Consider the following 13216-nt stretch of genomic DNA (forward strand, 5'->3'; position numbering starts at 1 on the left):
GTAAGCCATTTTAGGCATTTTTTGGAAGTTTGTATCCTTTGGGTTGAAATCTCTCGTGCTCTATCACGATCCACACAGTGAGATACAGGACTGGCTCAAAGCCACGTTAGACAGAGAGCATACCCTCTCTCTGCAGGACTTAATGTGACAGAGAACCTGGAGTATTGCCCAATGTTGAAATGTTGTGTGTCTGTTTTTGCACCTACATAGGGCCCAATCCTGCATTCCTTGCGTGATGGGCAGCAGATTTGGAGTGTGTGTGCAGAAGGACTACAAGCACAGGCCCACAGTCAGTAAGGGCTAGGTTGTCACTGTCCTCACTTGGTGGTACAGGGGAAAAAGAGGGTTCACTGTGCATCCTGGAGAAAGCAGGCCCTGAAGTCCGCTGAGTGCTTCACTGCACTCAGTGGACTACAGGGCTAAGCCGGATGTGTTCTGCCCCTGCCCTCGGCATATGGGCCAGGCGAAGCCAGACCCTTACATGGATTATGAGGTCATTGACAGCTACTTTATGTAGTTTCAAGAAAATCCTCACACTTCAAAGCATAAACCAGTTATTTGTGGGCTAGGAGGATTATTCCATAATTGTTCAGTACAGCGATTCTTTTGCCTTCAGAAGTGTCTGGTACTGGCTGTTGCAGGAGACCAGATGCTGAACTAGATGGATCTCTGGTCTGATCTGGTTTGGCAAGTCCCGTGTTTGGCCCCTCCTTTACACAGATGTTGACAACTGCACATGTTGTAAGCCAGTAGAGAAAAGGGTTGCCAGATTTTTACTCCATTAATAGCCCCAAATCACTTAAAAACTAGCCCAAAAGTAACCCAATAAATTTTATTGAAAGAAAGTTATTTTTTTATTAACACGTTAGTCTATACATCAAATAACAAACAAAAGTTTTCATTAGTTACCTAGTACAGATTTGATTTTTAAAAAAAGCTACAAGCCCCAGCAGGGGTTCGTCCACATCAGCAACAAAGCTATGAGATGACAATCAAATTCAAAATCAAACCCTCAATGCTGGTAGGTGCTGGAAGGGTGTGCACATCATGGGAGGGGGTATTTGGGGAGTGCTGGAAGGAGTGTTGGGAGGGACGCTGTAGGTGTGTGTGTGTACTCGGGGGGGCATTTGGGGTTGCTGGAGGGTGTGTGTGTACTGGGAGGGGTGTTTGTAGGATGCTGGAGGGGTGTGTGTACTGGGAGGGAGTATTTGGGGTGTTACTAGAGAGGCATGTGTGTATTGGTGGGCCATCTGGGGAGTGCTGGAAGGGGTATTTGGAGGGGTGCATGTGTACTGGGAGGAAATACTGGGGGGTGCTGGAGAGGTGTATGTATACTGGGAGGGAGTATTGGGGTGGTGGTGGAGGGGGTATTTGGAGTGCTGGAGGGGTGTATGTGTGTACTGGGAGGGAGTATTTGGGGTGTGTGGGGGATTGATGTGTGTGTACTGGGAGGGGTATATGGGGGTGCTGGAGGAGGTATATGGGGGTGCTGGAGGGTGTACTGGGAGGGATAGTTGAGGGATGCTGGATGGGTGTGTCTGTACTGGGAGGGGTATATGGGGGTTACTGTAGGGGGTATCTGGAGCTGCTGGAAGGTGTACTAGGAGGGGTATTTAGGGGGATGCAGGCTGGGTGTGTGTGTGAACTGGTAGGGGTATATGAGAGGTGCAGAAAAAGGTACCTGTGGTCTCACGCTCAAGTTTGGGGGCAGTGTTGCACTCTGTCACGGTGGCAGGGTGAGTGGCACAGGCCTGAGATGCAGCGCCAGCCTGTCAGTCAGCCTCCCTACGGGTCTCTCTCCTTTCCCAGGGCAGGGAGCCAGGGCCTGGTCTTGTTACCCCTCTTGGCCAGGCTCTGAGGCCCTGCAGTGGGGCAGGCGGGTGGCTGAGAGTCACTTGGCAGCTCTGCTTACCTGGCAGGCCAGGCCAGGGCAGGTGGGATCCACCAGCTGCAGATGAAGAGGAGGGACCAATTGGGGTGTGGAGAGAGTTCAGCATCCAGAACATGAAGGGAGGACCGGGTCTGCCTCCGCCCCACATGTGGCATTTGCAGGGGGGCACATGGGCTACTTGTGTTGTGAATGCCAGTTGTGGTATTTTTTGAGTAGTTGTGGGTTGCGTTATTTTGGGACGTTCCACAACCTCTGCCTGCTCAAAGAATACCACAACTGGCATTCACGAGTAGCCAAATTCCATGGGGAAAATGTGGACTTGGTAGCCCCTTGGTGGAAAGTTTAGGAGCTGAAGGGTGGAGCCTGTGTTCAAGCCCATCCTCTTTTGTAGGTTTACTCAGATTCCCAGAAGGAAAGAGCTGGCAAAAAACACAAGTAGCAAAATCACATCACAATTTGCTTTATAGGGAACAATTTTCTGTTGCGGCATTAAAACTAGACACTTGAAATGTAATTCCCCTTCTGATTCAACTACTTTCCATTAGCCCATCAGTTCCTCATACTCGTCTGCACTCCTGTAAAGGCTTTGTTACAATGAGAACAGTATTCAGTTTCGGACATCCTTTCCCTAGATGCTGATCACCAACTGCCATGAAAACCCCTCACTGTCTCAACAGTCTATGGAGACTGGTCTGACAGTCCAGGACATCTTCACTATCAGCTGGTAGTTTTTGTTTTAGTTTTTGCAAGGGGAAGAGAGTAGCAGTTTATTTCTCGCTCCCTGCAAAGATATCTTCTCTTCTGGATCCATTGTCCTGCATGCATTACCGCCGTTTTTCCAGCTGTACAGGAGTTCCCATGGTTTAGCAGCTTCCTAGCCAACCTCTATGTCTGACTTCATTGTAATCCCTGATATAGAGAGAGGACTGGAAACTTTCTCTTCTCCTCTCCAAAAAGAAGAAACAAGTAGACAACTTTTGGCCTCTTTGTGCCCCTCTCTTCATTTCCTTCCTCTTTTTTAGGGTTGCCAACTCTGACTGAAGCTATTCCAGGAGATATTTCCCTCCAACATGACATAATGTCATTTTCTTAAAATATACTATTAAAATCTCCTGGATGTTTGGCAACCCTCTCTTGTTCCTTAAAGGAGAAGATAGAAGAGAAAATTCTTAAAGAGATCTTGACCCACTTTCCTCCAGTCACCAGGACAGTGGTCAGCTCTGGGGTTTCAAATCTCCATCTCACCAACATTTGAAAGGGTTCAGAGTCGAGGATTGGGGTTTTGTTCCTCTCTCATTTGTGATGTGGAACATTAAATGTAGTCATTTATTCCCTATCTTCCTGTATAACCTGTTCATTTTTCAATGCCGTTGTTGTAGCATTAACTGATGGCAGAAAGGTTTTCCCTGTTACTAGATGAGTATTGTAGCAAATCCATGGATATATAGCATCACATGGCTACTCAGAACTTCGTGGTGAGTTGGGGGGGGGGGGATAGAACTCAGATCCTCCTATTCCCATGTGAACTAAAGGAGAAATTCTGTTAGTAACCAGGCTATGACACACAGTAGAAGGGTCTTTCAAGTAGAGGGCAGTGTTATAAATACGTTAGCAACTTTGTTGTGACATATTTCCCCTGAGACTTCAGCATTTCTATCTGTCTTCCAAAACACGTTACACTCTGTGAAATCCTGAGGCTCTTGCCAAGTTTTTACTCCAATTGCTTGAGTAAAATCTGAGTAGGGAGCTCAGGGTGGGGCTGTTGGCAATACAGTATGTACTCTGGGATTTTACAGCAAATTACATCCCATATTGCTGCAGTATGTACATATAGATCTGAGAATTCATGGCCTTTTGCACACAGCACCCTAGAGATGACTGCTTCCTTTGGTTGCTTCACTGGCAGATGATTGGGACAGTTGCTAGTACTTTCCATATGCACCATACCCAGCAAGTTGGGCCCTTTGGGCCAGAGTAACACAAGATTCCTTTACAGGAGGTTGGAATAGGGAACGCACTGAAGAGCAAGGCATCCGTGGTCAAAGAGTTTGTGTGGGAGTTTCCCCTTCGAAGTCCATGTGTCAGTCTCAGGATCATAGCAGTCCAATGAATCAGAGTCTTGGATTGTATTGTCTGCAGTCAGACAGCGCCCTCCGGTAACATATAGCTTGTTTTTGACCACAGCAGCTCCGTGATGCATCCGTCTGTCCTTCATGTCTGCACACTTAACAAACTTGTTGGCCTGAGTATCGTAGGCGATTATTCTCCGGGTGTACCCTAGACACAAATCAGGGAATGGAAGAGGTGAATGGTAGTAAAGTCTAAATCCAACAGAAGGGATAACAACATATTTTCTGCTTGTCTTCAGACCCTTTTCAGTCTTGTAATTATATGGTTTGTTAATTTTGCAGGACTATGGGCCTTGCTAGGCACATCTAATTTACCTGGGAAGTGCTAATATAACACAGTCGTGATGTATGTCTAGCTATCCAAGTTCTCCTTTCACCGTAGTATCTGAGCACTTGGGAATGCTATAAAACCCCTGATATATGCAGATAGAATGTAGGATTAGCTGTACCAGATCAGACTGTAGCTCTGTCAAGCACAGTTTGTGCTTCCAGTTTTCTGACTCTGTTTTGCAAACCCCAGTGTATTTCTGCTAGCTGAATATATGCACTTTGGCCCCAGTGCTGGTCTCAGAAATATACAGACAAGTCCCATTGGCATCAATAGCAAAATAAGGCCATGTATCGCTGTTCCGCTGTGCCCTGTATTAATTATTCATTCATACAGGAGTGGAAACTTTTCACTTGTGGACTTCCCACCAGATCATTCCCTCGAGTGAGGAAGGGGAGAGGTTTGCCTTCCCAGAAGAGGCACCAGAACAAGCTGGCCAGCTCCCTAAATTTGTGGGTCCCTTTAGCCTGTATGGATCTCAGGGGATCTGCTGGAGCCCAGGCATCTGTTCTGCCAGAGATGCTCCCTCTCCAGCCCGTGTCCACCTTTCTGGTGATACAGTTCCCTTAAAGCTGTACTGTTGGGAGATCCGCCTGCTGGCCAATGTCTCTGGAACACCTTGTCAGTATAATTTCCAGAATCTGAGGGGGCCTACAGCTTCCCAGTCCCTTTCAGTCAGAGAGGATGAGGGGTTGTTTTTTTTTTTTTTTTTCATGGACAGTAATTAGTTTATCACTAACATGGCAGCTGGCTTTGGAAAGAAAAAAAAATCCTTGGCCTGAATTATAAAAGAAGCTAAATACTGCATGTGCAGCATCACATGATAGAAAACTGGGTGTTATTCCTCTTCCCAGTTTTCTCCCCGGCTTACCCATTGTGAACTCTATTTACAGTCCTCCACTGGCATTTGAGCATCATTATCTCAGGCTTCTTCATGCCTGGGAACATTCAAGGACTGGCTATTGAGTCAAGTATTGCGAATTCCCTTAAAGGGCCTAGTTCTGTTCTCTGTTTCATGTGTGAAAGGGATCCCCTTAATTTAAGTCAGAACTTAAGCTCAATCAATCAAGCCACCTATGCCGGCATCTGAAGGGGTAGAATCTGGCCCCGAAGGTGCATGTTCACATGGAATCTCTCCTTATTGTTTCTCTTCTGAAGTGATGAAAAGTCCTACAATCTTTATCTGACAGCTTTGTCTAATTGCTTTTAGTGTTGCACAAAATTTAGAGAGAGCCCCAAAACAGCAGCTCAGGTGTGAGCACTTTGGAATTTTGAGGGGCGGTGTGGGGTTGTTTTCCAACTCAGATCCCTCGATCTGACCGCACCTCTAGCAGCTTCGGTTTTGGGTTGGATCTAGCACTGCAAGAAATCTGTTTTCCAGTTCCAGCTCAGTGTGACCAGATTTTGTGAGAGCAGCTTATCTCAAGTTTCCAGATATCTGGAGCTGGTCTCATGAGCTTTTGGCCCTATTCAGGGGTGGCTCTTTGTTTTTTGCCGCCCCAAGTCAGGCAACCTTCGGAGGCGTTTCTGCGGGAGGTCCGCAGTCATGCAGATTCAGCGGCGGTTCTGCAGGTGATCTGCCGGTCCCACGCATTCGGTGTCCCTGCCACCGAATTGCTGCTGAAGCCACGGGACCGGCAGACCTCCCGCAGAAACACTGCCGAAGGCTGCCTGACTGCCGCCCTCACAGTGACCAGCTGTCCATCCGCCCCGGGCTTGCTGCCCCACGCATGCGCTTGCTGTGCTGGTGCCTGGAGCCGCCCCTCACCCTATCAGATCAGAACCTGAAGCCTACCCCTAATTCTGTCTCACAGCCTGATCCAGGGCCCACTAGTAGATACTGCAAAGAGAAGTTAAAAGTGGTGGGCAAGGGAAAAATGTAGGCTTCTAACTGAAAATGGGGCTTGTCCATGAGGTGCACTAATCTATGCTAGACAGATGTAAATTCTAGTGTGCCATAGCATGTTGCACACTGCCAGGGCTGTGTGGGCCTTGCTGGCACATATGAAAAGTTCTCTAGTGCATGTTAATGAAATACTGTTTCAAATAGCACTATAGAAACATGCAGCAGGGGATTTTTAGTGAATGCCAGCAGGTTCCGCACAGGCCAATTAGTGCACAACACGCTAGTGTGCATTAACATTTATATCCCTCTAGTGAGGACTAACATGCTGTGTAGACAAGCCCCAAAACTCTTGTTGTTCAGCCAGCATGTTCTCCCTTCTTTCATTCTGAGTTGTTTTGCAAGGAAATCTTGAAATGTGGTGAATGCTGTTTTTTTTTAAAAAAACAACAGTATTTTGTTTTGTAATTTCAGCTGTTGCTAAATCAGAAAAATTTGGCCAATCATTTGGCGTAATTGCTGGTAAATGACAACTTATCTGCCGTAAATCTCTCTGCTTTAAAGGAGAATGGAATATGTTTAACGTTAACTTGGATTTTTGTGTTTTTTTGTTAAATAAATAATTTTTAAACACAGTTTAGGCCTTAAGCTCATCAGCAGAATACTTGAGTCCACGCAAGCTCATCAGATAAATACATTTGAAGGTAAGAGTTGAAAATCCTTTATACCTACTTCTTTGCTGTGGTCTGATATCAGAATACTTTGCTTCCCCTGCTATCCTGGAGACCTAATCTTGAAGGGTTTAGTCAGGCTCAGGGGATTGAGTAGTAGCTTTCTCTGTGAATAGTCCAATAGCTTCAAGGAAGGGAAGGCTGGTCCAGTGGTTAGGGTGCCCATATGGGTCTTGGGAGTCCTTGGTTCAAATTCCTGCTCCATGCCACACTACCTGTTTGATCTTGAGTAAGTCAGTTAGGCCATGCTTAACCTACAAACTTCTGCTGGCCTAGCTATTCATAGATTCCATAGGTCAGAAAGGACCAAGAGTGTTTATCTAGTCTGATCTATATAACACAGGCCCTAGAATGTCCTCAAAATAATTGCTAGAGCAGACCTTTTAGAAAAGTGTCCACTCTTGATTTTAAAATGGTCAATGATGGAGAATCCATCATTGGTATATTGTTCCAATTGTTAATTACTCTCACTGTGCACCTTATTCCCCATCTGAACTGGTCGAGCTTCAACTTCCATTCGTTGGATTGTGTTATATGTTTCTCTGCCAAATTGAAGAGCCTATTATCAAATATTCGTTCCCCGGGAAGGTACTTATAAACTGTGATAAAGTCACCCCTTAATCTTGTCTGTGTGGGCAAGGGTTGTGATTTGTGACTGGTGTAGCTGAACTGGCGGAAGCTCTTAGAATAGATGCACTTATGCTGGCAAAACTGCATTTGTACAGCTATATCTTATTTTGCTCATGGTGGCTGGTTTTACTTTATTGGTACAGAGTGCAGTTTGGCTAGTATAGCTGTGCCATAGTAGGAGCACTAGTATACTGGTATTCCTCGACTGGTAAAATAGTCATAGAGCTTGCCTACAGGGGAGATCCTGGAATGTTAATCTGAATTAACTAAATGTGTTTATTTAAAGTGAATTAATTAATATGCATTAAAACCCTGGTGAATACCCTCATTCAGAATTAAACTGGCCTTAATTTGGTTTAGTTTACAGTGAATTAAACTAAACTGAATAAAGATCACTTTAATTCTGAATGAGGATGTTCATGCAGCGTTTTAATGCAGTTTAACTAAACCACTTTAAATTCACACAGTTAGTTAAATCGGATTTTCTTGGCCGTTCCCATGTAGACAAGCCCTTACTGTACACATGAGTAGCACACTGCTCCCCAAGCAGTCCCAATGAAACCCATGGAGTGTAGTGCAGTGCTGCTACTCAACAAAAGCAAGTGTGGCAAAATCAGTTTGTTTCTGAAAAACACCACGGAGCTAAATTGTCACTTCCCCCTGAGAAGTAGCACACAGCTGCATCACCTCAGGACCAAAACTGGGAAGGTACTGTGACGCTCTCATATCCAGTTCCTATGCTGGTTCCCTCCTTACTCTAGAAGAGAATTAATCTGCTTTACCAGATGTAGATTACTTCCCTCACAGGCTGGCTTTCTCTTTTGGGTGGGGGGTTAGCGTTCAGGCTCTGGTCATTAGCTACCTCACTCTGCCTGCTGACCTCCCATCTGGGAAGGGAGATGGTAGCAGCCTGCAAGCCTGCTGTGACCAATGGTGTAGTAGCCTGCCCATGGGAAGTAGTGGGTACTGTTTGTCCCCTTTCATCCTGTGTGGGCTGCAAAGGTACATGACAACATTGCCTTATTTTACTATCCTGTCACATAAAAGAAATTGCCTCAGCAAGTTAGTTGCCTCAGAATGCATTAAAGATGTAAAGAAACCGTTGATAAGTAAGTATGTGAAATTCCGTGGGAGTTAGTCTTATGCAGCTGAGATGAATGACCTAGACTGCTTACCTCCAACAATGATAATCCGGTCTCCAATCACCACTGCTGGTGCACAAACATTCTTCACCATTCTGGTCTCCATTCTAAACCACATGTTCCTGGATATGTGGTAAACCTGAAAAGTACATAAAGATACACACTGTAAAGTACGCAGCATTTCAGCAGACAATCACACCTACAGAAATAGCTACTTGCTTGTTTGTTGGTTCATTAACAGGAGCAAAAACTACCTATTGCATTGGGTTGTTGAAAAATGGAGAAAATTTTCCCACAAATTATTTGCTAATCTGTCCCCTCTGAAAAAAAAAGAGTCCTAATTTTACATAGTTCTGATGACAGCCACCCAGTTGACCCAGCCGTTGTATTCATGTTGCTGATTGGAGTGGGCCAGGCTAGCACAGAGAATTGATTAATGAAACCTTGACCGGTTGGGAGCAAAGGCACATTTAGGCCTGAGAAAAGCCTGCTGTGGATTTTAAGAATCTGTTCTGATAACACATAACGGCATAAGCATAAGTAGAACTGTGTATGTATAAGAAACCACAGAGTACTCATGCTGGTAAAAACAAGGAAAAACTAAAGTAACTAAAAAACTAGAACAAACTGGTTTGAATTAACAGTTTGAATCTGTATGGATAGGGAAAGCGAGTTAACATGAAAATGAGAAACTAATACATATGTATAAGAAAATATAACAAAAAGCTATAAATAAATTTGTTTAACAAAGGGAGGTTGAAATTGTATTGTCCAGTGTTGGAGGTGACTGTGATGAGATCATTCAGATAAGCTTCCCACTTGTGAGTAATTGATCACAATTTGCTGAGTTTTGCCTTAATAAATATTTGTTAGACTCATCTGCTCAGTAAGTGAACCTTCATCCAACATGTCTCATTCATCTCCGTGTCAATAGTTCAAATGTGGCTCTTGTTGTTAGTTTGAAGTGTCAAACGTGTCAACCACATCTACTAAGTGATTGTCTAGGGCACATCTCCCCACCTGCATCTCTGCACCTAACTTCTACTGATAACTGAATTACATCCCTGTGGGAAGTACAGAGTTGATTATGTGATGTCGCCATCTTGGTCAACAGAGATTGAACCAGGGACTTCCAGTGTTAAAAAAACAGGATCTGTAGCTTAGAGCTGTAACAGACTCCATGCCTGACCCACAGAGGATCTGAGAGGGACACATAGCTGGGATACATGCTTCCTCTGAGTAGAGGAATCTCATCTTCTGAGCATCTGAGGTCCATGATGGTTTAAATCTTGGACAAGCCCTCACTAGGCAACCTCTCCCACCTTCATTGACACTATGAGTTGAACCAGGGACCTGCAGAATTAAAAGCATAAGTCTTTACAGCTTGAGCTAAACGGCTAGGTTATCTCTGAGAGCTGTAACAGACTCTCATTCTCTGTGGACTGGTCACATTGGGGGACACAAAAAAACACTGACCAATCGGTTACTCTTGCCAGGAAAAGCAATATTAACACATGACTAACACATTAAATATGAAAGTATTTAATGTATTTTTGCCTTCTTTTGAAACAGTTTTACATCTGGCAGGAAGGTGGAGAGCCAGTGTCAAGTGACCAACTGGAAACCGACAAACCCTCAGTAGGGAGTGCATGGCCATTGGGAACCACTGGCTTGTGTGAGATGAAATGGCAGTTCTAATCCTATCTAGAATCCATATCACAGTAACCGCCATCACAACAGGTGTCTTTGCTGATACTGTCTGAGGAGAGACAAAAGACTGAGACCCAGATTCAGCCAGGAACTTAAGCACCTGCCTAATAATGAGCACTGCCTTCAGTGGGAATACTCACATATAAAGTTAGCCATGTAGTTAAGTTCCTGGAGACAGGACCTGAGTGAGCATCGGTTTGCAAGACTGTCAATATTACACCTTTCACAAGCACTAAAATCACATAGAGTCGACCCTGAGATCTTTACTCAGTTTTACCCAAATGGGGAAACTCTCATTGAAACCAATGAGAATCTCCTTGAGAGAGAACTGAGTAAAACTTCAGAATGGCCTCAGGGTTTGGGCCTTAACAATAATAAAGGCTTCTTGTGGAAATATAAAAGTATTTAAACATAATTTCCTACATCCTGGACTTCCCTGAATGAGCATTTCTAACTTAGCATGTGTATCTTGCCTTCTACTGCATAAGACTCATTGCAAATTCAGTTCTATATTGGGCTTTGATTTCACCAGCTGGGCTTGGGTGTCAGTACTGAATACCCTGGAGGAAATGCACATAAGATGAGCAGGAGTGACAATTACCTGTATTAGACGGACAGGGTTTTGCATAATGTCTTCCCCTCCAAAGAGATAAATTCTTTGGTCTTTAGCTGCAACAGCAGGGTGAAGGACAGCAACGGGCATGTTTGCCATGTTCTCCCAGACGTTATAAATGCTGTCGTACCTCTCCATGGAATTCAGAATTTCCTGGTTCTCTCCAATTCCTCCAATTGAGAAAATGTAGTTCTTATAGGCTATGCTCCTGTGAGAATAGCGTGGAACCAGCATGGGTTCAACTAACCTCCACTGATTTAGCTTGAGGGAGAAAATATAAACATTATCACTGACTGGACTTTTCCCACAGCTAACAGGCATCCCTCCTAGCACATAGATATTGCTATGCAAGCTCACTGCAGAGGCTTTGTAAAGGCGCATAGGATGCTTGGCGAGGCTCAGCCACTGGTTGGTCTTCTCGTCATATAGCAGGACGTCCCTAGTTGTGGTCTGGTTGTCCTTCCTGCCACCAATGATTATGAGGAACTCTTGGTACGAATATCTGCGGGGAACATGCCACATGGGTTTGATATCAGGAGTGCTGGTGCTGTATAATGAAAACATCTGTCTCCTGGCTGATTCCAGGATGCTTCTACAAGCAGGTGAAGACTGAATGAGGGAGTCATTGGCAATGAAGTGGAAAAGGAAGGTTGGGTGGACGTATTGAAGCCGGACCTTTTTGAACAAATCTTGGATATAGCCCTGTCGCGCCTGGAGATCATGCCGGATCCAGACCATGAGTGTCTCGAACACTTGTTCCTCCTCACCACAGAGCTCATCATCCCCAAGGTAATCAACTCTAGTGCACAAAGCTCCTTCAGGTCTTCAGAAGAGGCTACTTCAGGAAAGTATTTCAGAGCCATCTCCTTGGCTTTCTTATTGAGATTCTGGCAGTTCAAGATTTCAGAAAGCCTTATCATGCTAAGGCAATTCTCAGGAGTCAGCTGGTCCTGGAGGTACAAGGAGCAGGCCTGGAACAATTTAATGTACTGTAACATGGAAGTGGCCTCCATTAAGTACAAGACGTTCTCGGGTGTTATAAGAATCTCTCCTGTGTAAACATAAAGGACAATCTGATACAAAATATTGGAGTCAATGCCTTTCAAGTCGACTTTTGCCTGGCAACTCTCTTTAAAGCTGTTACAGAACATTGCCTTGAAGTAAGGACTGCTTGCAGCCAGCACATTCCTGTGGCAAGGGATTTCAAACTCGCTACTGCAGAGAGTAACATCAGTCAACATCCCGTTTTGCCTTAAAACGTTGAGCTGCCTCAATAGTTCGGAGGAGAAGTCCTGGTCTTTGAAGAGAAGGTCCTTTGCAGATTCTTCCTCCATAGCAAAATGTGTGAGAGAGGAATATTGGGCTTGGCAGGGAAGACAAATTCTTAGCAGCTTTTATTTAAATGCCCAGCTCCAAAGGGGACAGGCATCAGAACTTTGATGGTTACTCTAAATATTCTCTCTCTGTTTGCGCACAGAAATAAGAACACTGGTTAAGCGCAGTGGGAAGGGAGCACACAAGCCACGAGGTCATTTAGCATCTGTTTGTTTGTTTTTTAAAGGTATCAGATGTGAGGTCTGCATCTTCTATGAGCCTGACACACAGCATAAGCACTGACATTATCTTGCTGACTTGGGGCTAAACGGAAAAGCCCTGAGCAAATTGTATGTTCATTTTAAACATGTCTAATAAATGTGCTTAGCCTTTTCTTCGCTATTTTTAAAGTATTCGCAATTTAGTAACTTATGCCTCTTTCCCTTAGAGTTAGTCATTACTGAAGAATGTAAATCTGACAGAGCTAAACTCTCTGCAACAGGACAAACTAAACTCTAGAGACTGGGAATCTGCATTAAAAATGGTTATTTATTAACTCTGCTTAGTTGTTGTTTTTATATTAATCAGACACACAACTAAACAATGTACCAGGCAGAATAATAAGATGGCTATCTATCTTCATGACAATTTGACTGTTCAATCTGCAGTGAAATCACATGGTAGAAATGTTTACCTTATGTTGTCCTTCACTGCATTCACTCACTTGGTGTCCTTTAGTCTCTGCTGAGATTTTCCATAGCTAGTACATGAGCAAAAACTAAATACCCTCAAGATGTTTCTTTCTGTTGGTAAGTGATTCATAGAGGGTCATTTCTGGATTTGTTTATTCTGAAGGCACTTTCGCTGCTTTCTGGAGCTTTGTGA

At 44.4% G+C, this 13216-nt stretch overlaps 1 protein-coding gene across 1 annotated transcript; it reads right to left on the reverse strand.

Annotated features, from left to right (window-relative positions):
• Window positions 1–794: 794 nt before the first annotated feature.
• Window positions 795–13216, reverse strand: KLHL38 (kelch like family member 38). The gene is given in 5 exon segments (XM_050940954.1): window positions 795–4168; window positions 8728–8833; window positions 11006–11814; window positions 11817–12380; window positions 13026–13216. Coding segments are annotated over 4 exon segments (1737 nt in total). The 5' UTR covers window positions 12352–12380; window positions 13026–13216; the 3' UTR covers window positions 795–3881.

The sequence above is a fragment of the Gopherus flavomarginatus genome, chromosome 2 (genome assembly GCF_025201925.1).
Source record: "Gopherus flavomarginatus isolate rGopFla2 chromosome 2, rGopFla2.mat.asm, whole genome shotgun sequence".
In the NCBI taxonomy this organism is placed as follows: domain Eukaryota; kingdom Metazoa; phylum Chordata; order Testudines; family Testudinidae; genus Gopherus; species Gopherus flavomarginatus.